We start from the raw sequence: 24,348 nt of genomic DNA, 5'->3' as shown, positions 1-24,348 counted from the left end.
ATGGCCCCAACCAGAAATCAATGTGGATGGGGCTACTGAATCAAGGGGTCCCCCAAACTGACACTGACAGTGTCAGTAGTGATGACTTTGCTGCCTGATAGAGGGCTCTGAGTGGGCTGAAAACACTGGAGGTTTGTTTGGCTGAGCCACATGCAGCTCCAGTGCTGCTTGAAACCAAAATGTGCCTTGCGCACTGGCAGAGAATCACTTTCTCCCTCCACACCACTTCCCCTCCTTCTACCTTCCCGTTGCCTCTAACTTGACCTCACCGGCTTGGAGAAAGATAATTAGGGTTGGAGCCAAGGTCTCCTTGTTCCCAAGGGTAAACAGTGAAGACACCATGTATGCAGCCAAGTATGCTGAGGAAAACTCAAGAATGGGAGAGGCTCAAACTTCCATGGCTCTGTTTTATCCAGCAGGTGTCCAACTCACCATCCCACCTGGTTCCACAGAGAGGAGGCACTTACATTCAACTGATGCGGCTTGGGCAAGGATCACAGCAGGAAAGGGAGGCTGTCCTGACCCTGTGGGTGGGCCTGATTCTACATACTGTTGTTGCTTTGACATCTGAATGCACAGCAGGGATTGGTATGGCACGTGCATTTACCACTTCTCATCCCATAAGTACCAGAGACGGAACATCCCAATTGAGAAGAGCCAGATGTAGAGAAGAGCTACTGGAACAAACTCCCCTACGTTAGCCACCAGTAGCTGGGTCAGAATTCAGCACAAGAGTCTTATCTTTTGATATCTAAAATTTGTACTATACTGTTGATATCCTACTGACTGGCAAGCCAGAAGTCTCAGTCTCAAAGGCCCTGACCGTAGTGTTATGACACCTCTACCAGCAGAGGTTGCTGATAAATCCCAGCAAAATTCAGAGGACTGCTCACCAGGTAGAGTTTCTTGGGACTAGACAGGCAGATTCACAACACTCAATCCCCTGCAGCAGTAAAAGAAAACCTGTTTTTTCACCTCCTCCCTCTTCCCACCAAAAATGAAGCCCAGCATCTTACTGAACTTTTTAGGTACTAGAGACAATATGTGCCTCACCTGCACATTCTACTTTCTTCGTTGTATCAGTCAATCTGCAAAACAGCGTCTTTTAAGTGGGGCTCCAACCAACAGGCTGCATTGGAATTTTCCACCAAGCTGTGGCACAATCTCTACCTCCGGGGCCCAAAACCCTAACGACCTCTTTGAGCTGTAAGTCTCTGAGACTGATGGTTTTTGCAGATTAGAGCTTCTGGCAACGGGAGGTCGTCTCCACCCCAAGGTATTCCCTGGATTTTGGACTTGCCAATTCCCTGACATGGCTACAAGGTACGCTCCCTTTGACAAGAAAGGATTAGCTTGCTACTGGACTCTTGTTAAAAAAGTGATGCCTGATCCATGAAAACTTTGAGGCTCTCTAGCCTGATACTGCCGTTTGGGAGTGTGTTAACTAAGACTTCATGACTAGCAAGGTAAGATGTGCCCAACAAGTCTCACTGGTCATAAAGAAATAGTGACAGTCAAGAAAGCAGTTGGTCTCTCGGCTTTACGTGAGAAAGTGGTGGCTCCCCCACGCTGCTGCCCAAAGAAAGCCACTAGATCGATGGGGTCTTTGATTCACTAATGGTTTGGCTAAGCTGAAGGCTGATGGTATTCACTGGGCTGCTGCGGATGCTCAGCCTTAACACCAACTTTGCAAAACCAAAAGTGGACATGGCTGCTCTGCTCAGAAGGCAGAACTCAAGGCTGTCTTTGTCGCTCTGGACGACACTCTCCACTATGAGCCTTGTATTTTTACTGACTCTTGGGCTGTTGCAATGGCCAAGCTGTCTGGGAGACCTGCAAGTCTTGGCAGATTAGACACCCATCTTTCCACAACTGTGGCAACGAAGAGCAGCTATTGTTTCAACTCTCTGGATAACTGATTAGACGCTCATGGTAAAAGCCTGTTCTCTGATACCAACTGGAATCAAGTTGCTTATCAACCTACACTGCCCAGACTTCCATCACTGCCACCTAGGCCCAACATTATTGTGAACATGGTGACACATCCACCATCAGAGACTGGGCAGAAATTCAAAGACCCTATGCTTCTGATGGAGAAGTTGCTACCGCATGTCAGACTTGTGACACCTGCCAAAGTTGGCCTGTTTGTTTCATGGTGAATGAGGCCAAATCATACAGGGCATTGTGTCCAACTGTTCCTGGCAGGCTGACTACACTAGACCTTTCACCCCATCTCAGGGCTATCCCTGATGCCTCACAACTACTGACACTTTTTCAGGTTACACTGTTGCTGTTCCAGTCTGAGCAGTTGGTTCTGGCCACACCAGATGGCTCTTGAAACTAAGCTGTGTCATATGTTTAGCTTTCTGGACCATCTGCAGTCTGATAATGATGCACCAAAAGCTATTCAATTGGCTGTTAGTCAAGGTATTGTTAAAACTTTCAAGCTCCCTGCCATCCACAGATACTGATATTGTAGAGAATTACAATAGTTTCCTCAATTACTGACTCAAAAAGATTTCAGACTCTACTTCCCTCACTTCCTCCTTGTCCAAAGGTCCTAGTAAGGCAGTTTGGTCATCAAACTCAGCTCTCCCAGGAAAAGGATCTGTTTTTAGCTGCCTCCTGGGTAATGATCAAGCCTAATGGGGTGGGAAGTTACATAAACCTAAATGGAAGTTCAGGATCTGTCCCGACCATTCTCAGACACAATCTTTTTCCTTCTGCCTAATGGCAACCCTGGGACGGCCTGGTTGGTACCACTTCCAGGTGACAGCCTGGTCAAAAGTGGGCCTAGCAGATTCAAACCTAGTTCAAGTTCAGCCATCTGGATTCTCTTATTGAATGGACATCATCTTAGATCCTAAGAGTAATGACCACCTGGTTGAATATACTGCTTGCCAAGTACAATCAGATTGGCCCTTGTGAGCCAAAGTGGGAGACATAACGGGTCTCTTAAGTTTTATAAAATATTCTTGTCCCTGACCATTCCAGATAAAAGGTCTGGGTAAGGGGAAGAAATGACTGGAAAAGGGATTAAGTTACAGCTACTAGAATGGGATACACTGATTTTGTGGAGTTGGAGGGAGAACCACCACCCTGGAACCTGGAGAGAGAACCTCTTAGACTCCAGGAGGTATGGGGGAAGAAGGGACATTAAAAACCTTTGTTCTTCAGAACCGCTCTTAGAGCCTTCCTCAGCTAGGAAGAGGCTCTCATGCAGCTCCCCCCCACTGCTGAAACGTGCTGGATCTGCCATCCCACGCCAGAGGGCTCTGACAACTGGATCACCATCTCCCTTAACTTTACCGAGAAGTATTTTGCAAACAGCAGGGGATGGTCAAGCGTCCTGCATGCCCCATGCAAAACACGAGATGTTGGCCCACTACCATTCCCAAAGCTGAGGCTCAGTTCGCGAGGTGGCTGACTGCCATTCAGCTGGCATCCAGGTGCTCAGGATAAACAGAACAGACCGAACTGGCTGCCCTCAGACATTCAGTCCAAAAACAAGGCCTAGACCCAATCATTCTGAGCTGGGAAAGAGGGAGACAATGCTGGTGACAATGTCAACCTGTGCCCCTGACTGACGAAGGTCCCCCTTTGGGGGCACAAACAACTATACGTCCTGTATGGAAGCCAAGTACTAACTTCCTTCCCTCCCAAAAATATGCCTTGCAACTCTGAGGTGGGAAGAAGGGACCATCCAGTGTTCAGGGAAACACCACTAGTAGATCACTTTAGTTCTCAGATGACCATGGAGGTCTCTCCAAAATGAGGCTACCCTTGGGACTTTCCTGGCAGTCCAGTGATTAAGACTCCACACTTCCAATGCAGGGGGCGCGGGTTCAATCCCTGGTCAGGGAGCTAAGATCCCACATGCCGCCTGGGCAGCCAAAAGAAGAAAAGTAACCCTTGGTTACTTGGGGGAGCATCCTGGAGGAATAACTGACTCATTTATGCAAGCCCTACGGGCAGTTTTCTCTACAATGGGAGTCATCCAAATAAAAAGGTGGTAGAAAATTTGTGCCTGACTCAAGACAATGTGATCAATGACACCACTTGGGCTCTGGAAGGTATTCATGTCAGCCTCAAATCACTGGCCAGGGTTATTATAGAGGCTAGACTTGCCTTAGACTTCCTCCCTGTGGACCAATGCTCAGACTGTGCAATGGCTAAAACATCTTGCTATACTTAGATTAATGCTTAGGGCTAAGTGGAAAAGTCAATACACAAACTAAAGGAGAAAGCCACCTGGCTTTCTAGGGATTAGTTCAATTGGTTGAGTGTAGGACCTTAGGGGGGGTACGTGCACGCTTAAGCTTAGCACTGCAGGGTGGCCACATCCTGCTACTTGGAGTGCTGCTGATAGCTGTCTTAATTAAATCCAGTGTAAGGAAAACTGAATGGATTAGGTCCCAGTCCCCTATTTGTCAGATCAATCAGAGTGGTCACGGAGTAGTGTGCTCATGGGAAAATTCACCAGAAGCTAAAACAGTGTAGAAGAAAACTCTCCATGGATCCCTCATGTTTCTGCATATCTTATACACAAACACACTGGCAGTCTTTTGTTCTATCTTTTCAAGGTTGTCTGTACAGCAAATTGCCTTAGAAAATAGAGCCTGTCTTCCACCAGAATGGAGGGCAGGTTCGTTTATTATACAGAATAATAAAGATAACAGCCCCTCTGGGGCAAAAGCTGGGCAGGTTTGCTTACAGCTCATTATAAAAGATTTGGGTTTCCTAAAGCCCAGAGTTCCTCAACTGTGATGTAAACCACTGTGAGCACGGTACACAGCGAGGCCACTGCATCATTCCCCACTGGACTCGGGGCGGGGGGGGGGGGGCATCATGAGCTTCATGTTGATATGAACATGAAACTCATGCTGCTCCATATGCTGTGAGAGAAATAAAGTCCTTTCTGACTCATGAGTTTCATGTTTTCTGCCAGCATCCATAAAAATGTGGCAGGCCAACTTATTAGCTTGCAAATAGGATAAAGTCCTCCACCTGTCAGTTCTTGACAATATCCCAATTTTAAAAATGGGCAAAAGATACTTCACCAAAAAAGATAAACAGATGGCAAAAAAGCACATGAAAAAATGCTCAACATCATTAGTCATTAGGGAAATGCAAATTAAAACCACTATATACCTACCAACTTGGCTAAAATGAAAAAGTATGATCATACCAAGTATTAGCAAGGCTGTGGAGCAGTTGCAACTCTCATACACTGCAAGTTGGAATGTATCACTTTGGAAAACAGTTTGGCAGTTTCTTAAAAAAAAATTAAATACATCTACCATGCAACCCAGCTATTCCAATACTAGGTATTTACTGAGAGAAATAAAACCATATGTCCAAAGACCTACACACAAACATTCGTAGCCACTTTTACCTGTAACAGTCAAAAACTGGAAACATCCTAAATGTCCATAACAGATGGTATATCCATACAATGGAATAATAATCGGCAATAAAAAGGAACCCACAACAACATGGACAAACCTCTAGAACATGACACTAAGTGAAGAAAGTCAAAGACGAAAGACTACACGCCTTAGGAATCCATTTATATGACATTCTAAATAAGATAAAGCCACAGTGATAAAAATCAGATCACTGGTTGCCTGGGGCTGGGGATCAGGGTCGACTGCAGGGTCATAAGAAAACTTAGGGTGATGGGAATGTTTTTATGTCTTGATTGTGGTGGTGGTTACACCACTGTGTACAATTAACAAAATTCAAACTCTACATTAAAATGGGTGAATTGTATTATATGTAAATTACATCTTAAAAGGCTGGGGAGGAAAAAATCTGTAAGGCAAATGCTTCTTCCTAACAAATAACAGGAATCTTCTCCTACAGTTTTAAATAAACAATGATGCAATTTCAGCAAAATAAGGTCCTAGTATTTTTTTTCAGTGCCATTCAAAAAGTGTACACTATATTCCAAAAATACTTGCATATTGCAAATGTGAGAAGAGCCTTATTCACCTTCCATACCTGCAAAACAGTTATACAATAGCTTACTCAATAGAGTTGCCTTCACCAGCTGATTTAAATACAACTACATTATGTAATTTTTATTCCTAAATTGTATAACATTATACACAGCCAATTATAAACAGCCAATATGTAATACTGCTATCTTTCTGAAGAATTCTTCAGAGTATACTGCATGCCTAACTGGTTCATGAAACAATTCAACATGCTACTATATTTATATTGTAAAGCGCTGATGGTTATAATTATTATAAGGATCCCAGTCTTATAATAATAAACCTTCTAAAAGGTTCTAAATAGGCCTAGTAAAACAGCTGTACCCAGCTGTTCTTACCCAATGACTAGACACATGAACTCAATTAAATGCCTACCAAATCCAACCTGGGCCGTTGTCACAGAATATATTCCAATGTTCTGTTACTCAGAACTTTCCCTGTAGTAAGATGCTACTCGCTACCATGAGCAGCAAAGGGACCACACAGAACATGTTTTCAAAAAGTTCTCATACAGGATCTAACCACAAATCTGATGTTGCCCCATGCATATATATTCCCCTAGCCTACCTCCATATTGAGAAGGTATGACCTAATCAGGTATATATCCTCAACACACCTCTATTTTGCTAGCCGTGTCTTAGCTCTCTCTGCAGGAGAATACTGGCTTGGTTTTAATGGGCATGCACCCATTCATCCATTCATAAATGTTTACTGCACACCTACTATGTGCCAAGCAGTAGTCATCAGAGAAAATATATACACCACGCTCTTGTCAGAAAAGTCTAATCTTGAACTCTGTCACCAAACTAATTAAAAGCTCATTAGGAGAAAGAGTATTTTTGGATGACTACAGTTCAATTATTTCTTAGTTATTCCAAGTTATATCTTTTGACTGAACCACATCAGTGAGTCAGACTAGATCATTCTGTCCCACGTGAAACTGATTTTACCAAACTGCACATTAGTGTTATACCAATGACCTATATTGAGGGTCACAAGAAACAAAGCCAGGAGATAATAACAACCCCCGTGCCAGACTCCATGCTAACCACTTTACATTCATTCATTCAACCCTCACAAATAATCCTATGTAGAAAGTACCATTTTTATCCCCGTTTGACAGATAAGGCAACTGAGCAGCTGATAGCAGACCGAGGCAGTCTGACTCCAGAGCTCTTGTTCTTAGACACTACCATGCCACTATTCATTATGTAAGATGCTGAGGTCTCTATTCATTATATCACTTAATGTTTTCCTAATAACGTCCTATGAGAAACTGTGTGTTTTAAAACCAAGAATGGCTCCTAAACTGATTTGTTCTCATCTTATTATAAATAATGTAACTGAGGTGTTTTTCCCCCCTTTTTCTTTGCGCTAGGTACTTCAGAACTCAGAGCTAGACTCGGCCCATCTAGCAAGTGTACAGACTTAAACAGCATGCATTTTGGCTATCACATTTCACTGATTATCACTTCCACCTGGCCTATTTCTTATATCTTCACCGATTTCCTCACTTTTTTTTTTTTTCTTGCGGTACACGGGCCTCTCCCGTTGCGGAGCACAGGCTCCTGACGCACAGGCCCAGCGGCCATGGCTCACGGGCCCAGCCGCTCCGCGGCATGTGGGATCTTCCCGGACCGGGGCACGAACCCATGTCCCCTGCATCGGCAGGCGGACTCTCAACCACTGCGCCACCAGGGAAGCCCCTCCTCACTTATTTTTAAACAGTACCATATTAATCTTTGTAAGCCAAACTGTTTTTAGAGTAAGTCTTGGTACAATTAACAACCTGAATCCACAGAATAGTTTATAGGAACCCAGAGAACTCCTAAAAAGATGCCTAGTCCTCTTTATTTTATTAGAAACAAAAGATGCTACCTGAGTTAATATTAGCACAGTTTTTACATACGGACAAGAAATCAAGCGTGAGGGAAAGAACAATCATAACCAGTAGGACTTTATAGATCCTTAAATACATATTCTTAATTTCAAAACATCAGCTCTTTACGGCATGATACATACAATACATTCTTGACTAACAGGGTGAACATGACTGACTATAACTATCTCTGCCTCATTAAGGAAATCCGTTCCTTATGGCATGACATAGTAAATTCTTGACTAACAGTCAGGGTGAACATGACTGAATATAACTATTTGTTCCCCATTAAGGAAATAAGTAATTACCTGACTTCAAGGGCTTTGATAGCTTCAAGCATTTGTAGAAACTCTGCTGCTTTCCATACATCGTTGGCTTCTTCTTCTCCTTGTATCATTAATTTTGCTGTATATGTGAACTCAATCAAATGACGAAAGGCCATTTTACTAACACCTGTAAAAAAAAAAAAAAGACATGCATTAACATGTATTCACATTGATTCACATCTTATAACATTTATTAAAGAAAAAAACAGAAGCCCAGTGTTTGGAAAATGATTAGTATTTGTCATTTTGGAAGATAATTTCCTGGCAGAATTCTCATTTACAGTATAATAATTTTGTAGCCAAGTTCAGCACTAACTAGCGAACTACTTTAAGATCTTTCCCAAAGACTTCCTAAGGCTCTTACAGAACAGTAAAATCTATCACTCAAATACACGAATGGGCTATTACATCAGACATGCTATGTTGCCTGCCAGGGAGCTCTGTGTCAACTCAGCTCCAAAATCATCAAGAGCTTTCAAAAGCTTAGCAAATAAAGTTCAGTACCACTCTGCCTTTATTTCAAGGTCCTTCACATTATTTTTCTACTTACCACTATTTTTCCTTCCAAATTTTAAACTATATCAAGCCCACACTATATACTGATCCTCAAACAAACCCTTCACTTTCTAAGAATTTCCTTGCCTTCCTTAACACCCTCCATCCTGAATGCTTAATCACCTTACCTCGACAAATCCTACCACCCTTGAAGGACCAATTTTAATGCCACATCTTTAATGAACCTCTTTAATAGTTCCCTCAGGCTGAACTCTGTACCTGGTCTTATAGTTAGAATTCATGGACAACTCTTGACTATAAGCTACTTCACGGAAATCTGCCTCTACACCCACCTCACAGTATCTAACACAATGCTTCCTAAAATGCAGGCACACAAAGTAGGTATAAATGGATAAAGGCTAAAGTCACTTTCAGAATTAAGCTTCCACAATTCCAAGCTTTCCTTCCAAGTTTCTGCTTAAATTTTGGCCCCAAATGATACTCGACCTCTTTGTGCTCTTCAAAGCTATATAATATTGTTTCAGTCTGCTAATGCAAGGCTATGAAAAGCTACTGACAGGAACAAAGAGAAAACTTGTTTTTATAGATTTTTTTTTATGCTAAGAAATGCCCAAGACCAAGCTGCACACAATATGCACAATTACAAATACAAAACAGGAATTTCCTGGCAGTCCAGTGGTTAGGACCCCACCCTTTCACTGCCAAGGGCACTGGTTCAATCCCTGGTTGGGGAACTAAGATTCCACAAGCCGATCTGGGTGGCCAAAAAAGAAAAAAAAATAGGAAAAGAAAAAATATTTTTATGTTCTTCCCATGTACTTTATACACCTGAATGTGGCCTTCAGGACAACAGTAAGAATACTGGTGGAATATCCACCATCTTCTATTTGTGTTAGGAAAAAATATCGTTCAGGAAGACAACTTTCAAGTTTCAGTTCAGTCTCTCCATAACCTGTGCAATCTGGGGCAAGTCAGAACCTCTGAGCCTCAGAAAACTCATCTTCAAAATGCCTGAAAACAATCTGAATATTGAGAAGCACCATAAAATATAATGTAATATGACCAATTTACATGCTACCAAATAAGCAAACTAAAAATAACTGGATTCATTAATGGCTAATTTATTGGGTCCCCTAATCTTTTTTCTCCTGGTTGTCTTTTAACCATGTTCTTTATTATATGAGAGTAGCCTGAGGAACAGACAACTAGATTTTGCTGGGTTTTTTTTTTAAGTTGTTTTGACCAAACATTTAAAAGTGCAACAGAAATCTTTCCTAAAAACAATGTGTAAATTTTTCCTGACGCAGAATGAGATTTTGATTTTTAATCAAACACACATATGTATGCCTACTATACGTATCAGGCAGGACTCTAAACACTTTGCAAATCATCAACTGACTTAATCCTCCTGACAACCCTATGAAGTACTATTATAATCCCCATTTTACGGATGAGGAAATTGAGGCACAGAGAACTTAAGTAACTCGTGAAAGTCACATAGTTATTAAGTGATAATACTAGAATCAAACCCAGATGGCTTGACTCCAAAGTGCATGATAAAGATTTTTAAATAGGATGATGGTATGAAACATTCCTTCTTGGAAGAGTTTGAATATCCATGTCTCATTCACTACAGGACTGTAATCTTTTACTCATATTTCCAAAGTCCCCCAAATCTCTTAAAACCAGAAGTTTTCCCATAAATTTGGCAGCAAAATTTGATCTGAACTGACATGAGGCTATTTATAATCTTTATCCCACTTAGAGTAAATATTAATAAGCTATGCTGCTTATTAATAATACACTGGATTATTATTTGGTTATAGGATATTGCCCCAGACCCCAATGGGAGTATTATGTAATACACACAGTGGATTACCACAGAAAACTCTAAAAATTAGTAATTTCAAGAAGCAACTGGCCTCCAAGAATTTGTGGACTTAGTTCCCAATCTTGGTTAATCAGAATCACCTGTAGACTTAAGCATGGGTCCCTGATCTCCAGAATCAAAACTGGGATAGGGAACTGTTTTTTATAAGCACCTAAGTGCTTCTTTTTAAAATAAATTTATTTATTTGTTTGTTTTATTTTTGGCTGCGCTGGGTCTTCATTGCTGCGCACAGGCTTTCTCTAATTGCAGCGGGCGGGGGCTACTCTCCGTGGCAGTGCACGGGCTTCTCATTGCAGTGGCTTCTCTTGTTGCAGAGCACAGGCTCTAGGCGCATGGGCTCAGTAGTTGTGGCTCGCGGCGGGCTCTAGAGCGCAGGCTCAGTAGTTGTAGCGCACAGGCTTAGTTGCTCCGCGGCACTGGGGATCTTCCCAGATCAGGGATCGATCACTTGTCCCCTGCACTGGCAGGCGGATTCTTAACCACTGAGCCACCAGGGAAGCCCACCCTAAGTGCTTCTTTTTTTTTTTTTTTTTTTTGCAGTATGCGGCCTCTCACTGCTGTGGACTCTCCCGTTGTGGAGCACAGGCTCTGGACGCGCAGGCTCAGCAGCCATGGCTCACGGGCCTAGCCGCTCCACGGCATGTGGGATCTTCCTGGACCAGGGCACGAACCCGTGTCCCTTGTATCGGCAGGCAGACTCTCAACCACTGCGCCACCAGGGAAGCCCCCTAAGTGCTTCTTATGTGGCCGGTCCAACACTGGTCCTAGGAATAAGCCACTGATCTAATTAGCTAACAGGAACCAAACTTATAACACCTGCCCAGATAAGTGAAGGGTTGGTAGATGATGTACAGCTGCAAAAATATTTTATACTCTATCAGGACTAGTTTAGTAACTTTCAAATTTCAGCCCATTTTCTCAATTCCTTACTCCTTTCATAATATACAATTTTTCTGAAGAAGTATCTAAGAAAAATGTTAATATAAACACTTAACCTGAGTCATTTTTCCCCTTAGGAAGAGGCAAAAGTGGGGGGTGGGCATTCTGGAATTTCTACAGTCTTACAGAATTCCTCAATTGGTGGAAAACTCCTACTCAAATAGGATGTATGAATATGTGCTTGGATGTTTTGTCCTTGATATTAGGGGCTAAGATTTTGGACGCGATGGTAGAGTTGCTGTTTGAGAGAAACTAGGTGCTTATGGATCTGTGGTTTCAGGAGAAGTAAAGAATGGATTTGGGGCTTCCCTGTTGGCACAGTGGTTGAGAATCTGCCTGCCAATGCAGGGGACACGGGTTCGAGCCCTGGTTTGGGAAGATCCCACATGCCGCGGAGCAACTAGCCCCGTGAGCCACAATTACTGAGCCTACACATCTGGAGCCCGTGCTCCGCAACAAGAGAGGCCGCAATAGTGAGAGGCCCGTGCACCACGATGAAGAGTGGCCCCGACTTGCCGCAACTAGAGAAAGCCCTCGCACAGAAACAAAGAGCCAACACAGCCATAAATAAATAAATAAATAAATAATTTTTTTTTTAAAAGGCAAAATTCCTTAAAAAAAAAAAAGAATGGATTTGGAAAATTGGAGGCTCAGGTTAGGAGAAGGCTGTTGTGTTCTGAACAAGGGAGTGAATGTCTGCTGAAGATTTTATATGGTGTGAATCCAAGTCACAGAGCTGAGCTGGGATGCAACTGGCTTCAAGGACAACAATTTTGACTTAAATCAAACGTGAACCTGCAGTCCTAATCAAAGGTAACTTAGCTCACCAGGGACCCAGAAAACAGGGAGAGAGCCGGCTCAGCTTGCATCTAATGACAGTTTATACTCATAGAGCATATTACAATTTAAATTCTCTTTACATACATTTGCTTTTACAAAACCCTATAAGGCAGTGGTTCTCAACACTGGCTGCATACTGGACTTGTCCTAGGGCAGTGCTGCCCTAACTTTGCTGTACAAAGGAATCATCTGAGGATTCTGTTCTGATTCAGTAGGTCTAGGGTGGAACCTGAGAGTCTACAGTTCTAACAAGCTCACAGGTGATGCCCATGCATTACGGATCCTCAGACCACACCTTGAATAACAAGGACCTAGAGAACTTTTTAAATACAGATGCTTGGATCTCACCCCTCAAAGACCGATTTAACTGATCTGGAGAAAAAGCATGGGTATTAGTACTTGCAAAAGCTCCCCTGGTGTTTCTAATGAGCGGCTAAAGACAAGAACCATCCCTATTTTACAGATGGGAGTTCTAGCTAGGATGAAGAACGCATACGCCACCCTATCTTGTCCATTGATTACAACTAAAAATCCTGAAAAGAATACATAAAGCAAATATACAAGGACTCCGAAGAAAAAACAGAAGCAAAGAGACTGGGGAGAGAAATCAAAACTCAAAGAACAGCAGTAAGTTTCCTGGTTTTATATTTTTCCTCCCACATAACCCGGCTTGAGGACAGCCCAACTCCAGTAACGTAAGTAACTGGGTAGCAGGTGCAGACAGAAAAAGCTCCAAGAGAAACTCTTTCCGGCTAGGGAACCAGCAAAGGGGATGGAGAGTGTGTGGGGGTGGGGAAAAATAGCTGGTTTTTATTCCTCTCTCAGCCCTCCCTCAAGACAAGCCCCCGTTCTGGCGCTGCACATTTATGGCTAGTTGCCACCAAGCAGGCAACTCAACTCTAAGAGAAAGTTCTCTCTGGCTGAGAACTAGGAAAGAGATTATCATCTGAAGAGCATGGAGAGAATTCTTGTTATTTTCTTCTCTCACCATGTTACTATCCAGGAAATGGATTCCACTGCAGAAAATGTACGACAGCACAGGGAGGCTAACCTCCTAGTCTCCCGGCCAGAGGGCCAGGAAAGGGAGCTCAGGGGAGCTGAAGTACAGAGGCCATCAGGAGGGAGCTGGAGAGAGGTCCTTTAAATCTGTGTATGCAGTCTTGAGCTAACCACCCGGCTGCACATGTGCAAAAATGACGTGAGGCAGCACAGCAAAGGCCTTGAGAATTACACTGTGGTGTGGACTACCACCCAGGTCGGCACACCTGGGACCTGAACAGAACAACAAAGGTCTTGAAAACTAAATTGGAATTGGATCCACAGTCCACACAAGGCAGTCTGAACCTAATCAGGTTGATTGTCTGCTAAAAGAAAACAAAATCAAAACAACAACAAAAACCAAAAGCATTCTCCAGAGGATTCTAACAGCACACAGAGTGTCAAAACATAATATTCAAAATGCCCATGACAGGGACTTCCCTGGTGGTCCAGTGGTAAAGAATCCGCCTTCCAATGCAGGGGATGCGGGTTCGATCCCTGGTTGGGGAACTAAGATCCCACACGCTGCCGGGCAACTAAGCCCACGTGCCACAAACTATAGAGCCCACGCGCCACAACTAGAGAGAGAAAAACCCACATGCCACAACTAGAGAGAAGCCCAAACACGCAACAAAGAAACCTTGCACTGTAACGAAAGATCCCGCATGCCTCAACAACCTGACAGACCAAAAAAAAAAAAAAAAAAAAAGGAAAAAAATAATGCCCATGACATAATCCAAAATTACTTGACATATTCTGCAGATTAAAAGAGAAAAAGGAAGCTAAGATGTCCAGTGTTACACAACTGACAAACAGTAAAGCTGGGACTACAAGTCAGGTTTTCTAAGTGCATGCCCAGGGCTTTCTCTACAGCCAGGTGACCTAGCCAGATAGTACAGCAGTTCCAAAGTTAAGGGCTTAAGAAGACATTGAGCCAAATTGATTCTTTAAACCTGAATCTGGCAAATAGCAAAAACAGGAAGAATGTTTTTACATTTTTCTTTCTTACTTTCTATAGTTTAAATACTGAAAGTTGTGTGTCCTGTACTATAATGGACATAGCACATCAGAAGTACAAGAGATAATCCCAAGGTGATTAGTCTTCAGAAGAAAAGACCCTACTTCTCCAGGTAGGTCAGTACTCCACACTCCACCAGCAATGCATATTCTAGCCTGGGCCACTTATTTTTTGACTTAGGATTCTGCCCAGAAGTTGACTCATCTTTGAAATCCTCCTCTCTAAAGTAAACTAAACCACTCACCCTCCCTCCTTAGTGACACCATTCTGCAACAAAATTCTCTGCAACATTTTTTGCACTCCTTAACTGTTGCTTATCCATGATTAAATTTGCAAATTCTCTAAGGGCTGTCTTATTAATCAATTTCTCATTTCCTGGGTCTGGCACGGTATATTATAATAAGTATTAAATCTGATAAACAGCCCCAACCTATTAAGCTCTGACAGTGCACCAAACAGTATGCCAGGCACTCTGCAGATGCTATTTCAATTAATCATTAGTACAATAGTACAAGCCTATTAACCCACTTTTCAGATGAAGAGGCAAATAAGCAATTGAGATAAAGTAAACTGCCTGGGGTCTCAGTACCTCAGGTGAATAAACGGACAAAACTTTGCCTTGTAACAGAAACACCATCTAGGCTGATGGATTCTCACTTTAGTAAGCTTTGAGGATTTCCATCATGCCTGTGCTCTGTCCATCACAGATAATCAAAGATAATCTATCTATGGATACCAGCCAGAATGCTAGGTAAGCTGGAACTATCAAAATAAGAGAATACTCTTAACTCTACGTTTTCTTTACTCCCCTAGACACCAAATTTTTCCAAGGGAATACTGTTTCTAGGCAACCCATTCATAACGGAGAATATATACACACTGAGAGAGATACAAAACCCAAACTCAAGAACCCTGTATTTATGTAGGTAAGCTGATTTATTTCCTACAGTTTTGGATTGAGGGGTAGAGGGCTAGCTATGGTAGCAGCAGAATTAATAGCACAAACTGAATCCCCTGCTAGCTGGGCAACCTCAGTCAAGTAACCTTTTAGAGCCTGCTCCCTGATATGTAAATTGGAAATAAAACCACTTACTTCAAAGCACTGCTGTGAACCTCAGAAAATGCACACAAGCTACACAGCATAATACCTGGCACTTGGTGGGCTATTATTACAAAAAGTCAAACAAGTATAAAAATTTCTGTTTTAAGACAGTATCTAGTAGATGACCCCCTTGCATCCTAGACTTTCTATAGCCACTAGAATTTCTTCTGAATGCTACTTCAGTTAATCTTTCCTAGCCCTTTCCATATTATGACAGCCCATTTCACACTGTGCATATCATGCTGCTAATACAGAGGCCTGCAGCATCTGGACCAGGCTGAAACATAAGCCCACTAAATAAGATGGAAATTCACTTTTAATACATGTTTTCAAAAGACAGTGATCACTGGTATTAGCAATGAAAAAGACTCCTTTAAGAGACCAACCGTTTAATGTAAGAGTTTTTCCTGGAAGATCATTTTACGAAGCACGTTACTAAAAGTAAGAATTCTCAGGTGTCAAAAGAACAATTTATCCAGTTACCGAATAGAAACCATTGATGCCTGTTTCCCACGGTATCTTGCTAAATTAACTGCCTAAAACTTCATCAAATTATAATGCTTGCTAAATATTGTATTTAAAACAAGCATTTACCTTCTATCTCCACCAAAGGTTCCTGAGTAAACTCCTGAAAGAATTTGTAAAAGAACTTGCTGCAAGCAGCCAAAACAGCCTTGTGGGCCTTAAAATGGTGTCCTAGAGAAAAAACAAAATAAAATCATCATATTCACAAAAATCAAATATAAAACTATAAAACAAGTTAAGAAATTAAAGTAAAATAGGTCTTTCTTAATATAATTATAAAACTATATTCTGGACAGCTATCTTGACAAATTTAAATCTCAATTAGACATGAAGCAAGATCTTTACCTCAAGGGCCTTATTAAGTCAGCTTTATAAAGGCCACCTTACAACATTTCAGGAGGTACCACTTAAGTCAAAGGCATATCCTATTCAGTTGAAACTGCTAAATATAAACACAACCCAAAAGGTTATACGTCATTTGAAAAGATAAGAAAAAGCCACAGAATAAGCACCAAGCTGGATGTGTTTGCTATGGAAAACATTTTAGTATGCCTAATATTTGGAAACTCAACCTACAGCAGACCTGCTGTAGGCTATAATAAAGTATAGCTTGCCTCAAAAAGTCTATTTTCACTAAACAGAAAAGATACCCGAGCTGGGTTTGCATCCATTATAATGACTACTCCTAAGACTGGTAAAGACCACATTATATTTTGGGGGTTACCAAAGTGGGTACCAGTGCTGCAAAGGAATATCTCACATTTTCCCTCCAAGACCATTTGGGAAACTAGAAAGAACACTTCCCAAATGACTCCTGTGGGAGACTGCTCAAAGCAGCTTAGCAGCAGAAATCTACTAACCAAACATTTAGAGACATCCTCCCTATCCCCGCCACCTTGCACTCAAGTGTACAAGGCGAACACTTCAAAAGGCTGCAAGAAGTTAAAATGCCATGATTATGTTGAAAGCGTGACTATCCTTCTGCAGCATGGTCTACGTGAAGGGACACTGATAAGTGTCCTCGGGTTCCAGAGCACACCGTCCGCAGACTTTCGATAGGGAGTCCATAGAAGGTGGATAAAAAAGGCGGATGGGGGAAGGGGAGAGAAGATGTGAAGCCACAAATTCGCTCCTCGGCCCACCACGCTACCCACCGTCGACAATCAGGGTGATGTCAGTAAACCGGTCCTGCTCTCGCTGTTCATTCAATCGGTCCAGGATCATTTTATGATGTTCAGGGAACTCCTGAAGGCATTCCATCGTCTCTTCGGCCTCCATGGCCGTCGGGCTGTTCTACAAAAGAGGAGCATGATAACGTACACCCATGAGCTCGGGCTGAGGAACAAAACCCCTAAAGCATAAAACAACAAAAAACAAAACCCCAGCAACGTGAAAAGAAGAGGGGAGGGTGAGACAAGAGGAGAGGAAGGCGAGGGAAGAAAGAAAGGCGAGCCGGGCGGCCGCCGCGCGTTGGGGGCCGGAGCCGCGGCCGCGGGACTCCGAGCCTGACCTAATTGGAGTCGGGAGACGCGAGCTGGAGCGGGGTGGGCACAGCGCCGGAGGCCCCGGGCTCCGGGGCGCGCAATTCCGGCAGGGGAGGAGACCCGACAGCCGCCGCGGCCCTCTAACGGCCCGCCAAGCCCTTCGGCCCGGCCCTGGCTCCCGCCGCCCCGGGACCCGGTCCGGCCCGCGGCCCACTACGACTCCCGGGTCGCCTCTCCCTCCCCCTCCCGCCCTCTTCTCCCCCGCCCAGACCGGGCCGGCACTCACTCAAGGAAGGAGGAGCAGCCCGGGCCTGCGCGTCACTTACGTCGACGTGCCGCGTCACCGCGTCGGGCTCCGGCTGACGCGGACGCCGACTGAGCGCAGACGAGGGAGTGGGCGGGCCACGCCCCCACCCGCCCTCCTCTAGTGGTAGGGCGGAGCTAAGCGAGGGGATTTGGCGCTCGAGAAGGCCAGGCCGCCCGCGCTGGGAGGAGGAAGTCGGGCTGTGGTGAGGTTGGGCCGGTGGAGGGCCTGGCTTTGTCGGGGTGGGGCTCCACCTTCCACCCACCCGCGCCAAACTCCAGGTGTGAGCACTTCCGACCCGGACCTTAGAATAAACTCGCAGCCAGTTTCAGGTGTACCTTTGTACCGCTGCCCCCCCCCCGCCCCCTTTCCTCCCAAGGCCTAGGTCGGGACGCCTTACCTAGCTCACGATCCTCCCTCTCTCCTTTCCGTCCCGAAAGCCTTACCTTCTCTACTCTCCCCTCTCGGGGCGTAACTCGCCCCACACTTTTCCCTAACCCTGAACAGCGCCTCGCTCGCCATTTCTTTGCGAGTGCCCGGGCGCTCCCTCTGCTTGGGTCCGGCCGGCGCACGTGCGCTCGCTCCGAGACCCGGACGGCCGCGGCGCGGGCGGCGGCGGCCACGGGCGCGAGCACGTTCCGGCCGCCTAGGATCTTCCTCCCGGGTGCCCGCCCTCTCCGTGCTCGGCGGGCAGCACGTGTTTGCTAGGCTTAGGACCTGTAGCTGCTCGATTATTCACGCATGGTGCTGTTACTGCAGCTCTCCATTCCCCAACTCCCGCGCTTAAAGTGGCCAGTGACCCATAATTAGCCTCACGTGACTGGGTCATTCATTCATTCCTCTGTAATTGGCCTTTTGAGAATGAGATAGTCAAGATTTACTTATTCTTTTCTCTCAAAAGAAAGATTAGGATTAGGGATTAGGGAAGGATTTAAATAGCTGTCTGCAAGAGTAAATGTAATCATTATTTCAACTGACATTTATTGAGAGCCAACGTTGTGCTAGGCGCTGTTTAAGGGACTGGGAATTCCGATGGTGAACAAGGCATATGTGGTTTCTGCCTTCCCAATCTTAGTATGATGGAGTAAATAGACATTCTGAACAGTGAATTGACTGGGTGCTGACTGCTGAGTGTTATGAGATGTGAAGAACAAGATAATCTGGAGGTCAAGGAAAACTAGTGACCTATAAGAAGCAATATGAAGTGTGAGTGTTCTTAGCCAAGAACCTGCAGAGGCACCAAGATTATAGCATTCCGGGAACTGAAGGAATGTTGCTGGGCAGACCCACAGGGGCCTTGGAAACAGTGTTAAAGATGTTAGATTTTCTTATAATCACAAAGGGAAGTCTTGGAGGTTGAACAGGATAGTGACATCGTAAATTTTACTTTTTAAAGAGAATTCTACGGAGAATAGATTAAATGGGACAAAATAGAAGTAGAGAGCAGTTGGGAGGCTGTTAGTAATCTAGATGAAACCATGGTGGCGAATGGGATTAGAAAACTGATAGAGGGAATTGCCTGGTGGTCCAGTGGTTAGGACTCTGCGCTTCCACTGCAGGGGTTCAGTCCCTGGTCGAGGGAACTAAGATCCTGCAAGCTGTGTGGTGCAGTCAAAAAAAAAAAAAAAAAAAAAAAAAAAAAAGGCAACTATATATGGATCCGTATAGAGCATGGAGGAGAGAGCTAACCTTAGAGATTTGGAAAAATTTAGCATAAAGTGGATATTGAAGCCATGGAAATAGATGAGATTATTTTAGGAGAATCTGCAGGGATGAGAGACTAGCAGCTTGTAGGTTAAATTGGACTGCTGGTGGTTTAATATTATTATTATCATTATTATTCACAGAGTGTTTTTAAGACTAAGAAATTGCACCTAGAAATAGGCATTTTGGAAATTCCAGTCTATACGGCTACTTTCCTATAAAATAACAATTGGATTAAGCCAAATAGAGATTGCCATCTCTAAATGGGATTTGAACTATCTAGTTCACCATAGCCCCCATCACTGTTTAGTGTCTTAGACCCAGTGCATATCATTCATTTTTACTTGCCTTTTTCTTAAAGCATTTGAATTTGGACTCTCTTGGCCTTACGGGGTCAGAATGGAAGAAGGTGTAGGACTTTATCCCTAGGAAGTATCAACGTTTATGGGTTTAGCAGGAAAAAAAGAACCTGAAAGGACAGTATGGCAGCTGGAGAAAGGAGGAAAGCCAGAGGAGTATGACTTCAAGGAGGTCAATGTTTCAAAAGACAGGGTATGATCAGGAGTGCCAAATGCTCCAAAGTGCTCAAGTTAAATAAGGATTAGGAATGTTCCATGGTGGGTGGGGGAGTCTAGGAATAAATAAGTAGGTTAAGGAATAATTAAGAAAATAAGTTGAGTTGACAATGACAGAACCCTCATTAAAAATTAAGGGAGGAGGGGCTTCCCTGGTGGCGCAGTGGTTGAGAGTCCGCCTGCCGATGCAGGGGACGCAGGTTCGTGCCCCGGTCCGGGAAGATCCCACATGCTGCGGAGCGGCTGGGCCCGTGGGCCATGGCCGCTGAGCCTGCGCATCCGGAGCCTGTGCTCCGCGACGGAGAGGCCACAGCGGTGAGAGGCCCGCATACCGCAAAAAACAAACAAACAAACAAAAAATAATAAGGGAGGAAAGAAAGTAGTAACTGTAGAGGGTGATAAGTCAAGCCAGTTTTAGTTTTTGTGTTTTGGTATGGGAGAGACTTAAACAACTTAAATGCTGATAGAGAAGAATCCAGCAGTGGAAGATGATAAAAATACAGGAGGAAAAGGGGCTAATTGTGCAAGAGAGGAAGAGACTGAAGAGGATGAAGTTGAGAGGATAGGTGAATGAATCAGCTTCAGATAAGAAGAAGAACATCTGTTAGCGCTGGAAGGATTAATAGATTTGGTGTTCTTAGGAGTGTAGATTTGCTTCCAGGAGGTTGAGAAAATTCACGTCTAACTGAAAACCTCTATTTTCTCTATGAAATAGGTGGCCAGGTCATCTGCTAAAAGCCAAGATTAGGAGAAGAAAGGTGTGAGTGTGTGTGTGTGTGTGTGTGTGTGTGTGTGTGTGTGTGTTGGGGAGGAAAAGTTTGAGATTGGGAGATGTATTAGTTATTTAAGGCTGTGAAACGAATTGCCCCAAAATGTAGTGGCTTAAAACAATATTGTTATTCCACAATTTCTGTGGGTCTGAGGATATCACTTAGCTGGATTTTCAGGGTCTCTCACAAGTTTCTAATCAAGATGTTTGCTGGGGCTGCTCTCATCTCAGCGCTTGGCTAGGGCAGGATCTGCTTCCAAGTTCTCTTAAGTGGTTGTTGATAGAGGTCAGTTTCCCCTGGGCTATTAGACTGAGGACTTCAATTTTCTTTATACCACCTTCCTCCATTTGGGGCTCACAATAGGGACTGACAGATTCCATCAGAGCAAGAGAGAACAAGCAAGACAGAAGCCAAAGTCTTTTTTTTAAATAGATTTTTAAAATTATTTATTTATTTATTTTTGGCTGCACTAGGTCTTCATTGCTGCAGGCAGGCTTTCTCTAGTAGCGCCGAGCAGGGGCTACTCTTCATGGTGGTGTGCGGGCTTCTCATTGCAGTGGCTTTTCTTGTTGTGGAGCATGGGCTCTAGGCATGCAGGCTTCAGTAGTTGTGGCACACGGGCTCAGTAGTTGTGGTTTGCGGGCTCTAGAGTGCAGGCTCAGTAGTTGTGGTGCACAGGCCTAGTTGCTCCGTGGCATGTGGGATCTTCCCAGACCAAGGCTCGAACCCACGTCCCCTGCATTGGCAGGTGGATTCTTAGCCACTGTGCCACCAGGGAAGCCTGAAGCCAGACTCTTTTTGTAACCTAATCTCAGAAGTGACATTCCATCACTTTTCTGTATCCTATTTGTTAGAAGCAAGTCACCAGGTGCAGCCCACAGTCAAAGGAAAGTAATCATACGGTGGTGGAACTACAGGCACACCTCGGAGATATTGCAGATTCAGTTCTAGACTACCGCAATTAAGTGAATATCACAATAAAGTGAGTCACGTGAATTTTTTGCTTTCCCAATGCAAACAAAAGTTATATTTACACTATACTGTAGTCTACTAAGTGTGCAATAGCATTATGTCTAAGAAAACAATGTACATACCTTAATTAAAAAATAACTTCATTGCTTTAAAAATACTAACCATCAGCTGACAACACAGCGTTGCCACAAACCTTCAGTTTATTTAAAAAACACAATATCTGCGAAGTGCAATAAAACAAAGTGCAGGGCTTCCCTGGTGGCACAGTGGTTAAGAATCCACCTGCCAATGCAGGGGACATGGGTTCGAGCCCTGGTCTGGGAAGATCCCACATGCCACGGAGCAACTAAGCCCGTGAGTAACAACTACTGAGCCTGCTCTCTAGAGCCCATGAGCCACAACTACTGAGCCCACATGCCACAGCTACTGAAGCCCGCACGCCTAGAGCCTGTGCTCCGCAACAAGAAAAGCCACCACAGCGAGAAGCCCGCGCACTGCAACAAAGACCCAACGCAGCCAAAAATAAATAAATAAAAATAAGTAAATTTTTAAAAGTGCAGTATGCTTGTCCTAGGAGGCATGATCTTTGGGAGCAATCTTAGAATCTGCCTACCACAGAATGGAAAGCGTTCAAATGGATCTTGAACATAATAATATCACAATAGCATCAACAGGATCTGGTAGAAGTTGGTGACCTCGAATTTCTGTGATAGCAGTCTGTCAGGCATTGTGATTTCCTCCAGAAGCATTTAGTAATCAGGTACCTAGAAGGATAATAAGGATGAGGACATAAGAATGAAGTTAGTGTTAAAACGCAGTTCTCAAAAAAAAAAAAAAAACACAGTTCTCTGTGGTGCAGATTTTGTGTCAGTTAATAATAACCAGGTTTATAGATGTTCTCTGGAGTTAAAATGGATTCTTCAAACTTAAGGAGAGTTGACAAACTAAGGGTAGTTCTGGCTACCATATTCCTGTATATGTTTTAAGGCAACATTGGGAAGGAGATAGCCTTGTGGTTAAGAGTTTGGTTTGAAAGATAGCCTGGGCTGAAGTCTTAGTTCAACTTAATAGTGGGGTGACTTTGGGCCAATTGTTTAACTTCATTTACCTTCCATTTCCTCATCTTTAAAATATTTCCTCATCTTTAAAATAGTGTTGTTAGGGGAAGCAAATGAGATAATACATGGGAAGCACCTACATTAGTACCTGGTACGTAGTAAGCTTTCATTACATGGTCTTCATTGTTATGCCCCAGTATAAGGTTTATATTCTGTTTGCTACCTGCTAAAAATTTTAAAAGGCTATTTATGGGTCAAAAAACGAAATCTTTGGGAATTCCCTGGCGGTCCAGTGGTTAGGACTCAGTGCTTTCACTGCTGGGGCCTGGGTTCAATCCCTGATCGGGGAACTAAGATCCCACAAGCTGTGTGGCATGGCAAAAAAAAAAAAAAAAAAGGAAAGAAAAAGAAAAAGAAAAAAAGAAATCTTCTTGTGGTTGCCCAAAGGAACTAAAAATCCAGGATGTCCCCAGTGAGCCCACAGATACAGAAAGCTGATAAAGGGATCATAACGAGTCCAGATTTTTCAGAGCGGCACATAATATTTTACATATGCCACAAATAAGAAACTGACCAAATTATTAGGGTTATTTCCTCCTTTTCTTTCTTCAGGCAACATGCTGGAACTAGGGTGTCAGTATGTGCTTGAGGACAGTTACTTAGTTGCTTCCCAACTTGTAGATGGTGACCTTTATTCTTATACTAGTCAAACTTTAATGTTGGCTTGGAAACTCCAAATTAGGAGAGCACTCAATCATTCCTGTGGAGCTGAGGAAGGCAGGACAGCAGCTGGACAGCAAAAATCACAGAAGACAGCAAGTTAAGCAGGGGATGACACACCAGACCTAGAAGTTTCTTTTCAGCATTGTTGCCCCGAGTGGCTGCTAAACCTTGAGTGTTCAAGTTCAGCTCTGGTCCCATCTTGGCATAACAACCATATGAAATGTAATAACACCCAGGTGTGGAAGTGGTTACTATTCTCCTGGAAGTTGGAGAAACTCACGAATGCTGATACTGTCAAAGTGTCCTTTAGGATCCATGCACTCTGCTTTTATTGTTAAATTTTTATTGCAAACATGAAACTCACTGAACTCTCCTTGGTCTCTCTGGATATTCCTGTTTTCCTTAACTTCTCCATGTTCATGTGCCCCCCCATTAATTTTATTGTAATTCTAATATATTTGGGATTAAATCTATTTTGTTAACATTTGTTTTCTATTTGTCTTACTGTTCTGTGTTATTTCTCTCTCATTTCTTGCCTTATTTTGGATTTTTTTTTTTTTTTTTTGGCTTCTAAGATGACTTCTAAATAGGACTGGAACTAGGGTAAGGTGAGGGAGGCACTTGCCTGACTTGCCAAATTTAAGAGGGGGTCAAAACTCAGAAATCAAGATAAATACTATTCTTA

The 24,348-nt window shown here is 43.5% G+C and overlaps 1 protein-coding gene across 10 annotated transcripts in view; it reads right to left on the bottom strand.

Moving 5' to 3' along the window:
* The window catches only part of ZNF131 (zinc finger protein 131), a 33,683-nt gene extending 15,232 nt beyond the window's left edge, over positions 1 to 18,451 (bottom strand). Inside the window, exons 1-4 of one of the 10 annotated variants that reach the window (XM_060092847.1) lie at positions 18,262 to 18,451; positions 17,228 to 17,366; positions 16,143 to 16,244; positions 8,187 to 8,331 (exon numbers count right to left, since the gene is read on the bottom strand). In XM_060092847.1, coding sequence (XP_059948830.1) covers positions 8,187 to 8,331; positions 16,143 to 16,244; positions 17,228 to 17,351 — 371 coding nt within the window. In that variant the 5' untranslated portion in view covers positions 17,352 to 17,366; positions 18,262 to 18,451. Of the gene's footprint in view, positions 1 to 8,186; positions 8,332 to 16,142; positions 16,245 to 17,227; positions 17,776 to 17,843; positions 17,914 to 18,261 lie in introns of those variants that run through there. The other 9 variants (XM_060092848.1, XM_060092851.1, XM_060092852.1 and 6 more) reach the window with 9 other exon arrangements.
* Between the last annotated feature and the right edge of the window lie 5,897 nt (positions 18,452 to 24,348).

The sequence above is a fragment of the Mesoplodon densirostris genome, chromosome 3 (genome assembly GCF_025265405.1).
Source record: "Mesoplodon densirostris isolate mMesDen1 chromosome 3, mMesDen1 primary haplotype, whole genome shotgun sequence".
Taxonomy (NCBI): domain Eukaryota; kingdom Metazoa; phylum Chordata; class Mammalia; order Artiodactyla; family Ziphiidae; genus Mesoplodon; species Mesoplodon densirostris.
This window is presented reverse-complemented; position numbering and strand designations above follow the sequence as displayed.